Raw genomic sequence first — 21,550 nt, 5'->3', positions numbered from 1 at the left:
GATATCAAGTATCAGTTTAGGGCGAGTAAACAAAGGCACCAGATCTATTGAATGTATATTATATTTAGTTGTGATAAAATTACTTGTAAACGTATTTATTAAATCAGGATTTCTCAAATGGATTTTCTGAATCAAGATGAGAAAAAGACGCTCGGAGAACTTCAAAGACTGTACAGATATGAAAACCAACCTCCACATACACGTAGCCACAGTCAGCCAGGTAAGTTGTTCAATGTCTTACTGTGGGAGGAAAACACACATAGATAGATAGATGACTCCAGACCTTTCCCTGTCTTATCAGGGAATATGAAACCATGGTTGCCTGGGTGATAGGTACGGACCTTTCCCTGTCTTATCATGGAATATCAAACCATGGTTGCCTGGGTGATAGGTACGGACCTTTCCCTGTCTTATCAGGGAATATCAAATCATGGTTGCCTGGGTGATAGGTACGGACCTTTCCCTGTCTTATCATGGAATATCAAACCATGGTTGCCTGGGTGATAGGTACGGACCTTTCCCTGTCTTATCATGGAATATCAAACCATGGTTGCCTGGGTGATAGGTACGGACCTTTCCCTGTCTTATCAGGGAATATGAAACCATGGTTGCCTGGGTGATAGGTACGGACCTTTCCCTGTCTTATCAGGGAATATCAAATCATGGTTGCCTGGGTGATAGGTACGGACCTTTCCCTGTCTTATCATGGAATATCAAACCATGGTTGCCTGGGTGATAGGTACGGACCTTTCCCTGTCTTATCATGGAATATCAAATCATGGTTGCCTGGGTGATAGGTACGGACCTTTCCCTGTCTTATCAGGGAATATCAAACCATGGTTGCCTGGGTGATAGGTACGGACCTTTCCCTGTCTTATCAGGGAATATCAAACCATGGTTGCCTGGGTGATAGGTACGGACCTTTCCCTGTCTTATCAGGGAATATCAAACCATGGTTGCCTAGGTGATAGGTACGGACCTTTCCCTGTCTTATCATGGAATATCAAACCATGGTTGCCTAGGTGATAGGTACGAACCTTTCCCTGTCTTATCATGGAATATCAAACCATGGTTGCCTGGGTGATAGGTACGGACCTTTCCCTGTCTTATCAGGGAATATCAAACCATGGTTGCCTAGGTGATAGGTACGGACCTTTCCCTGTCTTATCAGGGAATATCAAACCATGGTTGCCATGGTGATAGGTACTTGTGTAATTGTTGTGCCACCTAACCACCCTTGAGTATCATATACTCTTAAATCTGTGTGTTACATTTATTTTTTTACACACTGTAGATTTTTTTTGTGATGACCGTCAATATGAAGCAACATTTGAAGAGATGGCCTTAAAGCAAGTTAACACTAACAGAATGTGATGTAGATTATAAAATGTGTTTCAGAAAATAATGATATTAACCAAAATGTGACATTAATAGGCATGATATTAACAGATATGACATCATCAGTTCAATTTTTTACAACTCTAAATCTGCTATTTGAGTATTTTTCTTTTCTTGACTAAAATGTCCTGTCCACTAAAGAATTAACTTTCCAAAAAAAATCTGGTCTGACTTTTCCAGTTTTGATCTTTTTTCACCATGTCTTGTTCTGTTTCCGACAATTATACATTAGAATGTTACAGAGAAATCACAACTGAAACTGGAGAGAAATAAGTGGAAAGACAAATAAAGGGAGAGGGTTTTATGTAATTGCTTACAGGTCTACTGAGCCAGGATTTAACCAAAGACAAGACAGCTCAGGAGGAGGGCAAGAAAGGTCAGGGGTCTGTAACCTCTCGGGGCGAGATGATGGTGACAAGAAGTCGACAGGCGGTCACTCAGAAGGGAAGGGATGACAAGGACAATTCCTCACTAGACAATCGATCCAAAGATAAACCCAAGACTGACCAGTTGCTCAGTAAAGCAGGTAAGTAGACACTGACCTGTGTAACATTCAAACTGTTTAAAATGTGTGACAATGTGTTATTTGGACTCTGTGTCAGAAGTATACTTGTTAGTTCACTCATACCATATTTATTTTAAACTTGGTAAATTATATAATCCTATGATGTAGTAGAATTTTAATTTAACAATTGATAAGAGAGGTATAGCTTTTTGTTTTGTTTTTGTTTTTTTCATATTTTAATCTTGTCTGGAGATCTTCTGACTTTGTTTTTTGAAATCCTCAATGATACTTGGTAGGAATTTTGTTAACTTGGCAAATTAATATAGCAAATTTCAATATGGAACAAATTGAAAATCAACTTTTTTTCAAATTTTATTAATATTTAGCTTCAGATATGCAAATATATTTCATCCTAGATCAGTCAAAAAATATTTCTTTTGCAAATCATAACAAAGCCTGTTTTTGATGCTTTAATATGTTTTGGTACAGATTTTGCTGATGAGGGGGAGTTAATGACGTACCTACAGGATGTGTATACAGGCGCGGTGTGTAATGGTACGCCCAGTCTCTCAGTTTGTTGTCAGACTATTATCACAGTGGCTCTACACTACATCAAGGAGAGACACACTTCAAAACCTCAGGTACTGACTCTATAACATGTTAACATCCTTGTGTGCTTCGCTTCAGATCACTGAGTAAGAATTAGTCATCAGTCTGGGATATGTTTTTATATAGTATTTGTATTATGTATAAAGCAAATCTGTCCCGTATGATTTCTCAAGATTAATATGATTAAAATTCTACATATGAAGAGTTAATTTCATGTTAGATATCTCAATTTTCATTTTGATAATCATTATGTGACAGATTCAGGAAAAGATGTCAAATGCTGTCACATTAAGGTTACTTTTACTTACTAGCTCAAGCAGACATCCTATATTGTAAAATAACTTAGTAGCTATAGGTATTTCTGCAAATGTATGTATTGTTACATGCAGAGTCCATTTGAATGATTTGATTTGGCCATGTAGACTGTTTTAAAATGTTCTGATTAATCATCAGCTGTCATAGAATATACAGATATACCATCAAATGTTTTATTTGCAGGAGCGATGTATAAAGATGTTAGAGCAGGCAATAGTTTTGCCGCTTACTGGTCTCCGAGAGAAATATGTAAACAGCAATACAGATGCAGAAAAAAAGGAGAAAATCAGAGAGTAGGTTCTCATTTTACAATACCTATATTTAATGATTTCTTTCCGAGACAGAATTGGCATTTATCAGACTGTAAATACTGCAACTTGTATGAAGATTATGATATCATAATTGAATATAGAGGAATGATGCTTTAGTAACAAATGATTTCTTTTAACATGTAAATCAACTTACAATCTACATAAACAGACAAAATGCCAACACAAAGTAGTTAAGGGCATAAAATCCTATCTTTGATTCAGTTTTGGAGAGTTTGTCATGAACTTTTACTGAGTGAACTGAATTTTTCCTTCAAGTTAAGTAGGGCAAATGAGTTATGAGAGTTTAAGATAACAAAGTTGGACTGTAGTTCACATGATTATGTCACCACATTTTACAAATAATGGAGGATTTTATGCACCTCTTATTAGATTTTATAGATCTGTGATTTCATGTGAGTTATATAGGTTGTAATTTTGTGGAATGTTGTAGGTACCAGTTACAAATCTTACTCCGACTGGAATGTGAGTCGATGCTGTCTGTTGAAGACGTGTCGGACGTGTCAGAAGCAGATGATAGAGTAGACCAAGTAAGATAAAACATCCCGATATCTTCATGTATAGCTATGATCATATATAGCTATGATCATATATAGTTAGGATCATATATAGCTGGGATCATATATAGCTGGGATCATATATAGCTGGGATCATATATAGTTAGAATCATATATAGCTGGGATCATATATAGCTGGGATCATATATAGCTGGGATCATATATAGCTAGGATCATATATAGTTAGGATCATATATAGCTGGGATCATATATAGCTGGGATCTGGGATCATATATAGCTGGGATCATATATAGTTAGGATCATATATAGCTGGGATCATATATAGCTGGGATAACATATAGCTAGGATCATATATAGCTGGGATCATATATAGCTGGGATAACATATAGCTAGGATCATATATAGCTGGGATCATATATAGCTAGGATCATATATAGCAATGATCATATATAGCTAGGATCATATATAGTTAGGATCATATATAGCTAGGATCATATATAGTAGGGATCATATATAGTAGGGATCATATATAGTTAGGATCATATATAGCTGGGATCATATATAGTTAAGATCATATATAGCCAAGATCATATATAGCTAGGATCATATATATATAGTATCATATATAGCTAGGATCATATATAGCTAGGATAATATATAGCTATAATCATATATAGCCAAGATCATATATAGCAAGGATCAAATATAGTTAGGATCATATATAGTAAGTATATAGTTAGGATCATATATAGCTAGGATCATATATAGTAAGGATCATATATAGCTAGGATCATATATAGCTAGGATAATATATAGCTGGGATCATATATAGCTAGGATCATATATAGTTAGGATCATATATAGTTAGGGTCATATATAGCTGGGATCATATATAGCTAGGATCATATATAGCTAGGATCATATATAGTAGGGATCATATATAGCTGGGATCATATATAGCTGGGATCATATATAGCTAGGATCATATATAGCTAGGATCATATATAGCTAGGATCATATATAGCTAGGATCATATATAGTAGGGATCATATATAGTTGGGATCATATATAGCTGGGATCATATATAGCTAGGATCATATATAGTAAGGATCATATATAGCTGGGATCATATATAGCGGGGATCATATATAGCTAGGATCATATATAGCTAGGATCATATATAGTAGGGATCATATATAGTTGGGATAATATATAGCTGGGATCATATATAGCTGGGATCATATATAGCTAGGATCATATATAGCTAGGATCATATATAGTTAGGATCATATATAGCTAGGATCATATATAGCTAGGATCATATATAGTAAGGATCATATATAGCTAGAATCATATATAGTTAAGATCATATATAGCTTGGATCATATATAGCTAGGTTCATATATAGTAGAATCATATATAGCTGGGATCATATATAGCTGGGATCATACATAGTTGGGATCATATATAGCTAGGATCATATCTATCTGGGATCATATATAGCTATGATCATATATAGCTGGGATCATATATAGCTAGGATCATATATAGCTAGGATCATATATAGCTAAGATATATAGCTGGGATCATATATAGTTAGGATCATATATAGCTGGGATCATATATAGCTAGAATCATATATAGCTAGGATAATATATAGCTAGGATCATATATAGCTGGGATCATATATAGCTGGGACGATATATAGCTGGGACGATATATAGCTGGGATCATATATAGCTGGGATCATATATAGCTGGGATCATATATAGTTGGGATCATATATAGCTGGGATCATATATAGCTAAGATATATAGCTGGGATCATATCGAGTTAGGATCATATCTAGCTAGGGTCATATATAGCTGGGATCATATATAGCTGGGATCATATATAACTGGGATCATATATATAGCTAGGATCATATATAGCTGGGATCATATATAGCTAGGATCATATATAGCTGGGATCATATATAGCTGGGATCATATATAGCTGGGATCATATATAGCTGGGATCATATATAGTTAGGATCATATATAGCTAGGATCATATATAGCTAGGGATCATATATAGTAGGGATCATATATAGCTAGGATCATATATAGCTAGGATCATATATAGCTTGGATCTCTCCAAATCTTTTTAAGGGGGAGAAAAATGTATTGTATTGAGGGGATATGACACACTCAGGAAATATTGAACAGATTGTCAAGAAAATTGACATGAGTGGTCTATGTACCACCATTTGCTCTGTTGAATAAAACTACTATGCCTTTCCATTTTAATTTTTCAGTATCTAGATGTTTTGGAGAAATTATGCAAATTTTTTTTTTAAAGCCTTTTTTTCAAATAAGAATGTATAAGAATGCTTTATTTCTCTGTAAAAGTTAAGTGTTACAAGGAGAATCCTATTTTAGTTGAGGAACTTTACCTACAAGTACAAATTTTAATTTTGGGGATATTTTAATTTAATTTTAACCAAAATGTGGAAATTTGAACATTTCTTGTTTCCAAAAAATCTACTTGGTCATAAATAAAATCATATAACTTTCTTGCAGTGATAGATCATGATAAATGTTTAATCATGGAAGAAAAAACATGACATTACCATGAAAATAAAAATAATACAACACATCATTTTTAGCTCACCTGGTCCGAAGGACCAAGGTGAGCTTATGCCATACCGTTGCGTCCGTCCGTCCGTCTGTCGTCCGTCGTCCGTCCCTCCGTCCGTCGTCCGTCCGTCCGTCAACAATTGACTTCTTCTTCATAACCACACATCAGAATTTGACCAAATTTGGTCAGAAGCATCCCTATGGGTAGGGGACTCAGAATTGTACAAATGATGGGGCTGACCCCCTGGGGGCCTCTGGGGCGGGGCCAAAAGGGGTCATTTTTGCGCTATTGATATAAATGACTTCTTCTCTGAAACCAAGCAATGGCTATCACTCATATTTGCCTGGTAGCATCACTATGGGGTGGGGATTCAAAATTGTACAAATGATGGGGCTGACCCCCCAGGGGCCTGGGGGGCGGGGCCAAATGTGGTCAATCTGGCTATATTGATATAAACGACTTCTTCTCTGAAACCAAGCAATGGCTATCGCTCATATTTACCTGGTAGCATCATTATGGGGTGGGGATTCAAAATTGTACAAATGATTGGGCTGACCCCCCAGGGGCCTGAGGGGTGGGGCCGAATGTGGTCAATTTGGCTATATTGATATAAACGACTTCTTCTCTGAAACCAAGCAATGCCTGTCACTCATATTTGCCTGGTAGCATCACTATGGGGTTGGGATTTAAAATTGTACAAATGATTGGACTGACCCCCCAGGGGCCTAAGGGGCGGGGCCAAATGTGGTCGATCGGGCTATATTCATATAATTGACTTCTTCTCTGGAACCAAACAATGGATATCTCTCATATTTTACTGGTAGCATCACCTTGGGGTAGGAATTTGAAATTGAACAAATGACGGGGCTGACCCCCTGGGGTCTGAGGGGCGGGGCCAAAAGGGGTCAGTTTTACAGAATTGATATAAACGACTTCTGCTCTGAAACTAAGCAATGGATATCACTCATATTTACCTGGTAGCATCCCTATGGAGTGGGGATTCAAAATTGTACAAATGGTGGGGCTGACCCCCAAGGGCTCTCAGGGGCGGGGCCAAAAGGGGTCAATTTGGCTCTCTTAATATAAACGACTTCTTCTCTGAAACCAAGCGATGGATTACGCTCATATTTGCCTGGTAGCATCACTATGGGGTGGGGATTAAAAATTGTACAAATGATGGAGCTGACCCCCCGGGGGCCTGAGGGGCGGGGACAAATGTGGTCAATTGGGCTATATTGATATTAGCGACTTCTTCTCTGAAACCAAGCAATGGATATTGCTCATATTTGCCTGGTAGCATCACTATTGGGTGGGGATTCAAAATTGTACAAATGGTGAGGCTGACCCCACCGGGGGCCTGAGGGGCGGGGCCAAGAGGGGTCAATTTGGCTGAATTGATATGAACAACTTCTTCTCTGAAACTAAGCGAGATATATCGCTCATATTTGCCTGGTAGCATCCTTTTGGGTAGGGATTCAAAATTTTATAAAGGAAGGAACTGACCCCCACTCCCCCCGGGGTGCAGAAGGCGGGGTCAAAAGGGGTCAATTGGTTTAAACAACTTCTTTTCTGAAACTAAGCAATGGATATCACTCACATTTGTGTGGTAGCATCCCTATGGGGTTGTGCCAAAAGTTAATTTTATTTCATGGATTAATGCATTTTTTTACATTAAATCCTCACGTACCCATATAAAATGCCTATGATATATTGACATAGCAATACCAGTGACAGATATACTTAATCATCATTCTTGTTTCATATCTCATGAAATCCAGGTGAGTGATACAGGCCCTCTGGGCCTCTTGTTTGAGCTATTTCCCCTTTATATTTCATCTTTTTCTTGGGCTGTAGCATTTAATGAATGTTTCGTATCATTAATAAAGTAAAATTTACTTCAATAATTTGAATTTAAATCTTATTGTAATGTCTGAGGGATTGCTTTGTAGCTGGTTATAATAGGGCATGAATTAAATTATGAAAATGTTTTGTGTCAAATTCAAATTTCATTTTAGTATTAACTATGTATGGATTCAAAGTTATCATTTGAAAAAATTAAGACAAAATGGATTGTAGTATTTTATATACCATACCTGGTACCCTGTTGACATTTCACAACTCTCAATACATGTACAACTGAATATAAAATGGAGAATAGCCTTCAAAATAAGTGTTTCACAGATTGATGACCAGATTACAGTTTTTATAACCCAGGATGTATACATGAGTTTACAACAATATTGGGCTGAACACTTACTGTTTTTGTCTGTAGGTAGTAAATCTACTGAGGACCCTAGGATTTGTCACAGACCCGACAGCTTTGTCTGAGTTTATGTCTGGTACTATACTGGATCTGTAAGTATCTCTTATACGTCGGAGCATGACTTGTATGTAACCTTCTTTGCAGATTATCCAACCTCCTCAAAAACAGTTTGTGCACAATTAATCCCTCGCGACAAGTCGACGAGGAGATATAGGGATAAGCTTGTACATACATATGTACATTCTCACTCTACCAGCTTCATTTACTTTTCTGTACTATTGAGTATTGTCGACTATAGTAGTCGGCATAAAATTTTCTCCCTTTTCCCTGTTGTCAACATAATTTCATTTATTTGAACCAGATATTGTACAATACTACCAGAAAGAAAGTGATAATTTTGAAATGTTGAATTTGTTTGGCAGGATGAATGACTTTAAATTTACTTAACTTATTTGGTGTACAGACTTTCTCCCTGCCATCACAACTATTCCTGCTGCTGTTTGCACATCTTTAATATTCATCCAAATTGTTTTACCTTTTTAAGTGGTAACAAAATATGTTAAATACGATATACTGGGTTGATAACTGATACCATGTTTTACTGTCTCGACCATCATCAGGTACGTACACTCCCTACCACACGTACTGGGGAGGATTTACGATGATCTGATGCAGCCCCTCCCCAGTGAGTTAGAGGCCATCCTGTCGCCCAATCACAGTGCTGATCAGTCTGTCTTCAGTCAATCATTGTTGAAATCTGACAACCCTGGATCCAATCAATCTGGCATGAACGACACAACTATATCACAACCTCCATCCAACCAATCAGATGTTCTCCTGAATCGACCAAAACGTAACGCCAGGTAATGGTTTAGCGTAAACCCAAGTAAACAGACAAGTCATGTGACGTTATGACATTTCACAGCCGTTTTGTATCCTGATTCTTTGTTACTTTAAACATGACATATTTCTGATAAGTTCCTGATGCAAGAGGATTATCATTTAATGTGATGCCTTGTTGTGATTGACACATCCCACTACAGACTATAGAATCGGTAATGACATGATTTATTTTCAGGAGACATACTTTGGTCCACCATCCAAGTTTAGCAGAGGTTGGACCCAAACGACAGATCATGGTAAAAAAAGTGGAAAAGAAGAAAGAGAAAAAGGTAAATATTTGTTTTAACCACGATTTCAGCAGTAAGAATTTTAATAATGATTAGTTACTCCAGCATTTAGCCTGTACCTGGTATAAAGGCTTCACATGTCTATCGCAGTTTGCTAAAACTGTCTACAAATCCTTTTTTAGTCCACCATCATCATCTGTAGTCCGTCTGTCGTATGTCCATCTGTAAACAATCACTATTTATTGAAAAGTACTGGAGGGATATTTTCTCAAACTTCATGTGAAGATTCTTATTTGTCCCTAGTTGATCAATTTCAATTTTATAATTTTGATCAGAAAAAATAAATGGCCAACAGGCAGCCATCTTCATGTGTAGGTTCCACTTGTTCTTGTTTGTTCAGATTATTAAGAGGGAAAGAAGGAAGAAGGGAACAGTAGAAAGACCATCAGTTTGACATAGAACTTATAATAAAAGATCATTTAATTATTGGCACCAAGATCCATTTACATCTCTTGTTATTGTCCTGCAATAAGCCCACCCTCACTCTTTTCAATATTTATTTATTGGTTCCAGGGAATATTAGAGGATAAATATGTTATACAATTTCATAACTAGGATTCACAGGTAATTTCACTTCGTTATGCATGATTTGGGAATAATAAGTCATAGAAAAATCTTTTCTTTGTAAATATTTCACAATGACATCAAAAAATCTTTTTTTTTTCCTTTGCAGGACAAACAAAGCAACAAGAAATCTCACCATTCAAAGAAGAAGAGTAAGGATCCTGGCAGTAAGTGTATTTTCTATGTTGCCCACCATCATTAGATTATGGTCTGTCCTTGTTCCTTGTTATCACTATTTCTGGAGTAAGTACGGGAAAGATTTTAAACTTAATATGTGGGTTTTCTGTGATACTTGCATGTATAATTTTGAAACTGATTGGAAAGATGAAATAAAGAGCTGACAGGTGGCTTTCTTTATCATCAGTTGAGTTTCATTAAGAGACAGATTTAATTATACTAGTAGTATTTTAATATACTAGTAGTAGATTGCTGTATAATTTTATGGTATATGTATAGAGGTTACACAGCGAGTTGTTTACTTACACTTCGAAGATTATTTCTAATTTTCAGCCACAGAATAGCTTTGCAATTAGATTGTACATTTTGAGCAATAGAAGTTTGTGTTAAGAGATTGTCTGTTTTTCATATGAATAATAAACTCTTATTTGTTGTAAACCCCAAACATGGCAAAATGCGATGTTGATTTTAAAGTAAAAATAATCTGACTCTTGGTGTTTTCATTTGCAGGTGGGGAAAAGGTTTGCCGTAATCTTTTTGAAAACAAGAAAACCAAACTAGAGCGTCGACAGTCAGTTGCTGTAATGGAAAATATCGGGTCACGCCATCATCATAAACGTCTTCCTAATCTTAAAAGTCCAAAAGGTAGGTCCTCATCATATCTCTTAAAACTTACAAAATCAATTTAATTTCTTGATAGATGTAATTAAGCACTAAGTGGTTGTATATGGTCTATCTTGATAGATGTATAGAGGTTACGCATTGAGCAGTTGTTGTATATGGTATATCTTTCAATCCAGTTTTTCATTTGACTGATATAGATCATTCAATGGTGGCGCCAACATCCCTCTAGCTAGGATCTCTTGTTGAAAAGTTACAAAACATGTCAGCTTTAGCGAGTTTTTGTGACCTGTTTCAATCAATATGCATTTACAGTTGTAGTAGAAATTCATATTTTACCAGTTTGTGACTTAAATCTGTTTATGAGCTTGGTATAGTTGATGGTAGAATGAGAGTAAAGTTTAATTTGTTACTTCTATACATGTACAGAATCATTAAATTAGATATTTCTCACTCTTTTTAGCTTTGAAATCACCCTTCAAATCACCAACATTTCGCAACAAAAAGGTACATGAAACGCCTGCTCACAAACAGAAATGCCAGGCTGTGTTTTCTCGCATTGAGAAAGAGAGGCATCGTTCTAGAAGTGTCACGAGTGTACAGGTAGTAGAGGAGTCACCAGTCAAGGCTTGTAAGTACTCTCAGGGTCTGATGTTGGTTATTTTATTAAATCATTAAGATGAAAGTCCTCTCCCTACTGACAACAGTCTATACCTATAAAAGCCCCTCCCTACTGACAACAGTCTATGCCTATAAAAGTCCTCTCCCTACTGACAACAGTCTATGTCTATAAAATCCCCCTCCCTACTGACAACAGTCTATGTCTATAAAAGACCTCTCCCTACTGACAACAGTCTATGTCTATAAAATCCCCCTCCCTACTGACAACAGTCTATACCTATAAAATCCCTCTCCCTACTGACAACAGTCTATGTCTATAAAAGTCATCTCTCTACTGACAACAGTCTATGTCTATAAAATCCCCCTCCCTACTGACAACAGTCTATACCTATAAAATCCCCCTCCCTACTGACAACAGTCTATACCTATAAAATCCCCCTCCCTACTGACAACAGTCTATACCTATAAAATCCCCCTCCCTACTGACAACAGTCTATGTCTATAAAATCCCCCTCCCTACTGACAACAGTCTATGTCTATAAAATCCCTCTCCCTACTGACAACAGTCTATACCTATAAAATCCCTCTCCCTACTGACAACAGTCTATGTCTATAAAAGTCCTCTCCCTACTGACAACAGTCTATACCTATAAAATCCCTCTCCCTACTGACAACAGTCTATGTCTATAAAAGTCCCCTCCCTACTGACAACAGTCTATGTCTATAAAATCCCCTCCCTACTGACAACAGTCTATACCTATAAAAGTCCTCTCCCTACTGACAACAGTCTATGTCTATAAAATCCCCCTCCCTACTGACAACAGTCTATGCCTGTAAAATCCCTCTCCCTACTGACAACTGCTAGTCTATGCCAATTAAAGTCCTCTCCCTACCTGGTGATTTCACTTGGTGTCTCTGAAAGGTCCCAGCTGATAATTTGACATAGTCCTCTTTGATTAGTTAGAACTATTAGTCAGTGTGTGTAGGTTCAGTGCTAGGTTGTTAAAGGATTAATTCTGCTTGTTTAGCAGGAATTTACTTTAAGTTACAACTGGTTTTGACATGGCACTGTACTGCCACAGAGCTGTCACTAATGACAGGCTAATGAGATACAGTACAAACAGTAGATAGTGTCTTTTTGTATCTATATTTGTACTGGATTATAGCCAGTCTGGGTCAATTATTTTCAAAATTTTCCAGCAAAATGTTTTCAAATTGTGAAATCTGTCCTATACAGACATAAAGATGATTTTGGGTTTGGTAATTTTATTCCAAAGTGAATACAGTAATTTCAAATATAGGGTGTAAATACTATCATATGTGCCTGTTCTATGTTTTTAATCCACTTGTTTGTTCTAGGTTTCCAACAAAGAGACAGTCCATCCCAGAGAAAGAGAGCTATGGCAATGCTTCGGCGTTCTTTTTACTCCGCTGGACCCACGAAAAGGTCACGTAACTTGGTGAAGTATTTCCAGCTGACGGATCGTATAGCGGGAAGGCCACCTGTAAATCGGCTAAGCTTGGGTGCTTCACTTCATGATTTATCAAACGAGTTTAAATCACCAGATAAAAACTCTTCACTCATTTTCTCGCAGCTCATAGGAAGTCCCACACCTCCAAAATCGACACCTAACAAAATGGTTATCACGCCAGCGAAGCACCTTTTGGAATCACCAAGTATGCATACACGATTTAAGTCACCTGCATGTTTGGAGGGAACACCGAAAAAACACATTGTTGGTAAGAGCTTGTTGGAATCGCCTTGCATGAACACTCGATCAAAGTCACCTGGGTTTAGTCTAGGTCTGCCAAAAGTTTTGTTTGGAGATGGCGGCCCTGCAGTTAGAGATCAGATTGGCAGTTCCTTATCAGAAACTCCCGTTAAAGAGTTCAATATGGTTGCCGAGTCACCAAGCCAGAATACACGATCTAAAAGCATAGTCACTCCAAACAAGAGATCTTCACGGGCAAAAATGTTCTTATTTAAAAGTCCTGAAAACAAAACCTCATCATTACAGTCTATCTCCACAAATATATCCTCATCAAAATGTCTGAATTTATCAAAGTTTGATAGTGCAGAGAGACAATGTGATCAAAAAGAGGAAACATTGGACAAAAGTGAGACAGGTGGTGTCATTAATTTATCGTGGCTAGAGACAAATGGGGCAGTCGGAGGAATTAGTATGAAAGATCCTACAGCCCAGTCTACTCCAAGGCAGGAAAACAGAAGTCATCACACAAAACCTCTGGCAGAGAAGACTCCTTCACCTAGAAAATCAGCAGGGGTCATAACAACACCTAGCTCATTAGACAAGAGGCCACGGAGACAGAAACTCCAAAGTCTCTTTCAGTCTCCAAAGTCTTGTAAAACCATGCAATCACCACCGACCAGTTCGGATTGGCAGAATTTGCGACAGTCGCCAAGGTTATCTAGTCGAACATTTAACCTGTCCGAGTCTCCAAAATCAGTGAAGCATCAAGGAAAGTCGCCAAGATCTTGTTGGTCTCAGAAGCGTTCTCTTTGTGAGAAATTGTTATCCTCTCCTAGGTCTGGTCCAGTAGATGAAAACCTTCACAGTGTTTGTCGTTCTCTGTCTAAGACAGTCTCGCAGGGTGTGGGTGATGATGTTTCCGTGAGTACAAAGGCAGACAGTGTCTCGCAGGGTGTGGGTGATGATGTTTCCGTGAGTACAAAGGCAGACAGTGGGAGGGACTCCGTTACACGGACATCACAGCAATTTGAGGCCATGGACACGGACAATGAATCCATATTCTCTGAATTGTCACAGGGATGTGTACTTTCTGAAATGTCATCTCCATTTACAAGAAAACGAAGTTTAAGACTTTCTCCGGAGACCAGCAAAGTTTTCTCTCCAAATAAGAGGAGGAGAGTGCAATTGCATACTTTGGACACAAATAAAAACCTCTCAACTTCATATTGTCTGCACTCCCGTGTTTTAAATAGACAAGCAGACTCTTTTGGTTCCAGTTCCGATCCAGCAAGTCAAGGTTTCCAAACCGAGACCTTTCTGTCTCAGCGCAGTGTTCCCTCTTTGTCACAGTCTAGTGTCAACTCTGATGATTACTTTTCACTTTCTAATGATGAAGTGTTTCTGAGTCGTAAGCCTAAAGTGGTTGAGGAAACAGTTCGATCAGAATCTCCAGTGTTTGGTTCTGCCAAGAAAGAAAAACGTTCAATAGTGTATAATGTCAAACCGAACATACCAATGGTCGACGATCTTTCTTCATCAACAAGTGCTCACGTAACGAGAAATACACCAGCATCCTCTACAAGTCCCCATGGGACAAGAACCGGAATGTCTGTGAGCCCTCGTATCACCCGAAATGATCACTGCAGGAGTCCATATGTGCCCAGGAAATGTCAAACACCATCTGGTGCTGCTCTTACCAAACTGTCACCGTCCAATCGTAAATACTCGCCGAATGTCTCTGCAAAGAGCCTGATGCATCTGATCAACTCACCGTTGGTAACCTCACCAGATGGTGAAGAACAGAGTCCTAGACTGAATCAGGACAACTTCAGTGTGAAGCGCAAGAGACCACAGGGCAAGTCAAAACGATCACTTGACATGCACAATTAGGTCACATTAGTCATACCTTATAGAAAGACCATCCCTATTTAACAATCCAATCTATTTACTGTTAAGATTTCTGCAAGTCATCAGTCCTCAAAAAACAGTTCATACAGGATATGTTCATGCTCTGACAATAATTTTCTGTTTAAATTTTCACAGGACCAAATGCAAGACTTTTACTTCATTGTTAAATTCACTCATTTCTTATTGGACAAACTGAAAGTAACTTATAATTAGTGGTGAAACCTGGTACATGTGTTCATTATAGTGATGCTCTTTTCAGATTCCATTTATGTTCAATGTCACCTCTATTAAGGGGACATACTTTGGAGATGTTCAGATGTCACCTCTGTTACGGGGACATACTTTGGAGATGTTCAGATGTCATCTCTGTTACGGGGACATACTTTGGAGTTGTTCAGATGTCATCTCTGTTAAGGGGACATACTTTGGAGTTGTTCAGATGTCATCTCTATTAAGGGGACATACTTTGGAGTTGTTCAGATGTCATCTCTATTAAGGGGGCATACTTTGGAGTTGTTCAGATGTCACCTCTGTTAAGGGGGCATACTTTGGAGTTGTTCAGATGTCACCTCTGTTAAGAGGGCATACTTTGGAGTTGTTCAGATGTCACCTCTGTTAAGGGGGCATACTTTGGAGTTGTTCAGATGTCACCTCTGTTAAGAGGGCATACTTTGGAGTTGTTCAGATGTCACCTCTGTTAAGGGGGCATACTTTGGAGTTGTTCAGATGTCACCTCTGTTACGGGGGCATACTTTGGAGTTGTTCAGATGTCACCTCTGTTAAGAGGGCATACTTTGGAGTAGTTCAGATGTCACCTCTGTTAAGAGGGCATACTTTGGAGTTGTTCAAATGTCACCTCTGTTACGGGGGCATACTTTGGAGATGTTCAGATGTCACCTCTGTTACGGGGGCATACTTTGGAGTTGTTCAGATGTCACCTCTGTTAAGGGGGCATACTTTGGAGTTGTTCAGATGTCACCTCTGTTAAGGGAACATACTTTGGAGATGTTCAGATGTCACCTCTGTTAAGGGGGCATACTTTGGAGTTGTTCAAATGTCACCTCTGTTACGGGGGCATACTTTGGAGATGTTCAGATGTCACCTCTGTTAAGAGGGCATACTTTGGAGTTGTTCAGATGTCACCTCTGTTAAGGGGGCATACTTTGGAGTTGTTCAGATGTCACCTCTGTTACGGGGGCATATTTTGGAGTTGTTCAGATGTCACCTCTGTTAAGAGGGCATACTTTGGAGTTGTTCAGATGTCACCTCTGTTAAGAGGGCATACTTTGGAGTTGTTCAAATGTCACCTCTGTTACGGGGGCATACTTTGGAGATGTTCAGATGTCATCTCTGTTAAGGGGGCATACTTTGGAGTTGTTTCGATGTCACCTCTGTTAAGGGGGCATACTTTGGAGTTGTTCAGATGTCACCTCTGTTAAGGGAACATACTTTGGAGTTGTTCAGATGTCACCTCTGTTAAGGGAACATACTTTGGAGTTGTTCAGATGTCACCTCTGTTAAGGGGGCATACTTTGGAGTTGTTCAGATGTCACCTCTGTTAAGAGGGCATACTTTGGAGTTGTTCAGATGTCACCTCTGTTACGGGGGCATACTATGGAGTTGTTTCGATGTCACCTCTGTTAAGGGGGCATACTTTGGAGTTGTTCAGATGTCACCTCTGTTAAGGGGGCATACTTTGGAGTTGTTCCAATGTCACCTCTGTTACGGGGGGCATACTTTGGAGTTGTTCAGATGTCACCTCTGTTACGGGGGGCATACTTTGGAGTTGTTCAGATGTCACCTCTGTTACGGGGGGCATACTTTGGAGTTGTTCAGATGTCACCTCTGTTAAGGGGGCATACTTTGGAGTTGTTCAGATGTCACCTCTGTTAAGGGGGCATACTTTGGAGTTGTTCAGATGTCACCTCTGTTAAGGGGGCATACTTTGGAGTTGTTCAGATGTCACCTCTGTTACGGGGACATACTTTGGAGTTGTTCAGATGTCATCTCTGTTAAGGGAACATACTTTGGAGTTGTTCAGATGTCACCTCTGTTAAGGGGGCATACTTTGGAGTTGTTCAGATGTCACCTCTGTTAAGGGGGCATACTTTGGAGTTGTTCAGATGTCACCTCTGTTAAGGGGGCATACTTTGGAGTTGTTCAGATGTCATCTCTGTTAAGGGAACATACTTTGGAGTTGTTCAGATGTCACCTCTGTTAAGGGGGCATACTTTGGAGTTGTTCCAATGTCACCTCTATTAAGGGGACATACTTTGGAGTTGTTTCGATGTCACCTCTGTTAAGGGAACATACTTTGGAGTTGTTCAGATGTCATCTCTGTTAAGGGAACATACTTTGGAGTTGTTCAGATGTCACCTATGTTAAGGGGGCATACTATGGAGTTGTTTCGATGTCACCTCTGTTACGGGGGCATACTTTGGAGTTGTTCAGATGTCACCTCTGTTAAGAGGGCATACTTTGGAGTTGTTCAGATGTCACCTCTGTTACGGGGGCATACTTTGGAGTTGTTCAGATGTCACCTCTGTTAAGAGGGCATACTTTGGAGTTGTTCAGATGTCACCTCTGTTAAGGGGGCATACTTTGGAGATGTTCAGATGTCATCTCTGTTAAGAGGGCATACTTTGGAGTTGTTCAGATGTCACCTCTGTTAAGGGGGCATACTTTGGAGTTGTTCAGATGTCACCTCTGTTAAGGGAACATACTTTGGAGTTGTTCAGATGTCACCTCTGTTAAGGGGGCATACTTTGGAGTTGTTCAGATGTCACCTCTATTAAGGGGGCATACTTTGGAGATGTTCAGATGTCACCTCTATTAAGGGGGCATACTTTGGAGATGTTCAGATGTCACCTCTGTTAAGGGGACATACTTTGGAGTTGTTCAGATGTCACCTCTGTTAAGGGGGCATACTTTGGAGTTGTTCAGATGTCATCTCTGTTAAGGGAACATACTTTGGAGTTGTTCAGATGTCACCTCTGTTAAGAGGGCATACTTTGGAGTTGTTCAGATGTCACCTCTGTTAAGAGGGCATACTATGGAGTTGTTCAGATGTCACCTCTGTTAAGGGAACATACTTTGGAGTTGTTCAGATGTCACCTCTGTTAAGGGAACATACTTTGGAGTTGTTCAGATGTCACCTCTGTTAAGAGGGCATACTTTGGAGTTGTTCAGATGTCACCTCTGTTAAGGGGCATGTTTTGGAGTAATGGTCTTCCTTTGGTGATAAGGTTTCTTGAATTATTTGACTCTGTCATAATAAGAATTCAGATTAAGAGTAAAAACATTGCTGTAGAATTAAATTGTAGGGGACTCTTTGATTATGTTGACATGTTCTTTCATTAAGATATTTTAGATTAAATAAAAGATAGAATGAAATTGTACGAGACTGGTCTAATTTTCTTGATGGAAATATTCTTTCAATAAGCTGTTATAGTTCAAATAGAGGTGTATGTAAGTGCTAAAAGCTGTAAAAATCATGTTATTTATAGAATTAACATTATTAGTTATTATAATTGATATAATCACATGTTAGAAGTGCTACATGGTGTATTAGTAAGGGGTACACCGTACAGATATTTCAGTTCCCGGACATTGCTACCATGATGTTTCAATACAAGATTTTGTGGTATCCATATGTAACAGAATTGCATTTTGGGAACAACCAGAAAACAACATGGCAGACAGGCAGTCATCTTTGATTTTAACAATTAAAGTTTGTTATTGCTATTACTCAGTAAGTACTGAATAGATCTTTCTCATATTTCATACGTAAGTTCCCCTTGGTCGCTAGTTGTGCATATTGCATTTTGGGACTGATGAGAAAACAATATGGCTGAGAGGAGGCCATCTTGGATTTTGGCAATTGCAGGTTGATTCTGCTATATAGTGTTATATAAAGTTATTAAATGTTTTGAAAGAAGAATGAAAGAAGGGAAAAGAAGAGAAAAGATCAGTCTTTGATTTGAGTGATATATATCATTCAATGGTGGTGAGGAATCTCTTGTTATATGGTGCTATATGTATGAAAAGCTTATACTTTGTTTTATATATAATATAATTACCTTAAATTCTGCAAATAAATTCTAGAACGTGAAATTCAATAGAACAGATCTTTTCTAGAACATGAAATTCTATGGAACAGATCTATTCTAGAATGTTAAATTCTACAGAATAAATCTATTCTAGAATGTGAAATTCTATAGAATAAATCTATTCTAGAACATGAAATTCTACAGAATAAATATATTCTAGAGTGTGAAATTCTACAGAATAAATATATTCTAGAGTGTGAAATTCTACAGAATAAATCTATTCTAGAATGTGAAATTCTACAGAATAAATCTATTCTAGAACATGAAATTCTACAGAATAAATATATTCTAGAGTGTGAAATTCTACAGAATAAACCTATTCTAAAAAGTTGAATTCTTCAGAATAGATCTATTCAAGTGGAATTCTAGAGAAGGGATCTTTTCTAGAATGTGAAATTCTACAGTACAAATCTATTTTAGAACATGAAATTCTATGAAACAGATCTATTCTAGAACATGAAATTCTACAGAACAAATCAATTCTAGAACATGAAATTCTACAGAACAGATCGTTTCTATGTACAATTATCTATGTTTTGTGTTGTATGGTGTGAAATGACAATATTCAATTGAGTTATCTATCCTGTAATTAGCCAAAGGAGCCAAATCATAAAATTGTATTTCTACTGAACTGCAGTAGAGAGGGTTTGGATTATTACTAGGTATGGACTTGCTGTTGGATATATGTTACATTTTTTAGAAATGCAACATACAATAATGGGGGACATGGCTAATGTATCTATTAAAATATTGATATCAATTTTTTTACCTTATTTTGCATTTCCAAAATAAAAATTGATTTCCTGTTATTTTGAATGTTATTCTGTGTTTCTATAAAAAGGATGTCGTATTAGTGATAATGAATAATTGATTTATGATGGAATATTGATAACTGTGTGTAAACAGGAAACTCATTCAATTGTGTCAATAATGTTGCTTTGGTGCATGGCAGTTTTGTTTGCCAAGTGCTGTTTGAGATATTTTATTATGTAATAGACTCATAACAAATATATTTACTTTTATCAATGTTCCAGGTACACGTTCAATTGCATTTAGTTATGTTTAAAAATAAAATAAAATCTCTATTTATTGAAGGTTGTATAAACAGGTTTTTATTGACAAGATTTGTAGAGAGATCTGATCAGATTCAGGAGTGTCTTCATTCACGCTCTGTCTAGATATTTTATATATACCCAGTGTATGTATACAATTAAAGTTGCACGTCTGTAAAATATAAAAAAGTTTCTAGGGACTTTCTAGAAGTAAAATATAAAAAAGTTTCTAGTGACTTTCTAGAAGTCTTTCTGCTTGATTCACATGTCATTAACTATTTTGTAAATAAATATCTGTATGGAAAAGTTGTGATTTTGTTTCGATTATATTTTCAAAATAATTTAAAGTGTGCTCTGCTTCAAATTCTGAATACTCTTAAAGATTCTGGCTACCGGAGACTGATGAGTATATCACAAGGGCATGGTAAGATTTAAGGCACAATACATGATTTGATACATTTTCTTATATATATTCTTGAAATATATATAAAAGATATGTATCACAGGGACTTGAAAACTTAGTCAGTTTGTCTACCATTATATTTGTCCCAATTCGCTAGCCCTGTGATAAGTGTCACAGTGTACAATATTGATTTTATTTAGTTGAGAAGTCAGTATGTCCTCGTTTAACAGTCTGAATTGTTCTAAAGAGACTGAAGAACTATGTCAGTATATGCCTATTGTATTTGTCCTCAGTTCACCCTGTGTGATATAGCACAGAGATTGAAAGAAAGTCGGTGTGTCTTCAAGTGCATTTATCCAAATTCACAAGTCCCTGTGATTGGTATATGTATCGTACATCAAAAAGACACGAGATATGTGTATTTGTTCTGATTTTACATTCCCTATGATGTGACTCTTCTCTTCCAGTTTCCAATAGACCCTTGAAAATGTTTTTTGTTTCCTTAGATAAGATTGACTATTGATTTGACTTCTGAAAAATGTTAAAAGTCAAGTGTCAGCTAAAAGCTCTGATGCCATAGATATAAACCTCATGGTCTGGAGTCGTCTCCAGGGTTTCTGGATTCTTAAAAACATAG

General features: G+C 37.6%; 1 protein-coding gene across 1 annotated transcript in view; it reads left to right on the top strand.

Moving 5' to 3' along the window:
- LOC117334521 overlaps nt 1-20,820 on the top strand; it is a 26,681-nt gene extending 5,861 nt beyond the window's left edge. The window contains exons 7-18 of the mRNA XM_033894198.1: nt 108-220; nt 1,718-1,924; nt 2,393-2,544; nt 3,011-3,120; nt 3,590-3,686; nt 8,566-8,648; nt 9,177-9,419; nt 9,635-9,728; nt 10,420-10,477; nt 10,998-11,132; nt 11,572-11,739; nt 13,089-20,820. Coding sequence (XP_033750089.1) covers nt 108-220; nt 1,718-1,924; nt 2,393-2,544; nt 3,011-3,120; nt 3,590-3,686; nt 8,566-8,648; nt 9,177-9,419; nt 9,635-9,728; nt 10,420-10,477; nt 10,998-11,132; nt 11,572-11,739; nt 13,089-15,331 — 3,703 coding nt within the window. The 3' untranslated portion in view covers nt 15,332-20,820. The remainder of the gene's footprint in view (nt 1-107; nt 221-1,717; nt 1,925-2,392; nt 2,545-3,010; nt 3,121-3,589; nt 3,687-8,565; nt 8,649-9,176; nt 9,420-9,634; nt 9,729-10,419; nt 10,478-10,997; nt 11,133-11,571; nt 11,740-13,088) is intronic.
- Nucleotides 20,821-21,550: the final 730 nt, after the last annotated feature.

The sequence above is a fragment of the Pecten maximus genome, chromosome 9 (assembly GCF_902652985.1).
Source record: "Pecten maximus chromosome 9, xPecMax1.1, whole genome shotgun sequence".
Lineage (NCBI taxonomy): Eukaryota > Metazoa > Mollusca > Bivalvia > Pectinida > Pectinidae > Pecten > Pecten maximus.
This window is presented reverse-complemented; position numbering and strand designations above follow the sequence as displayed.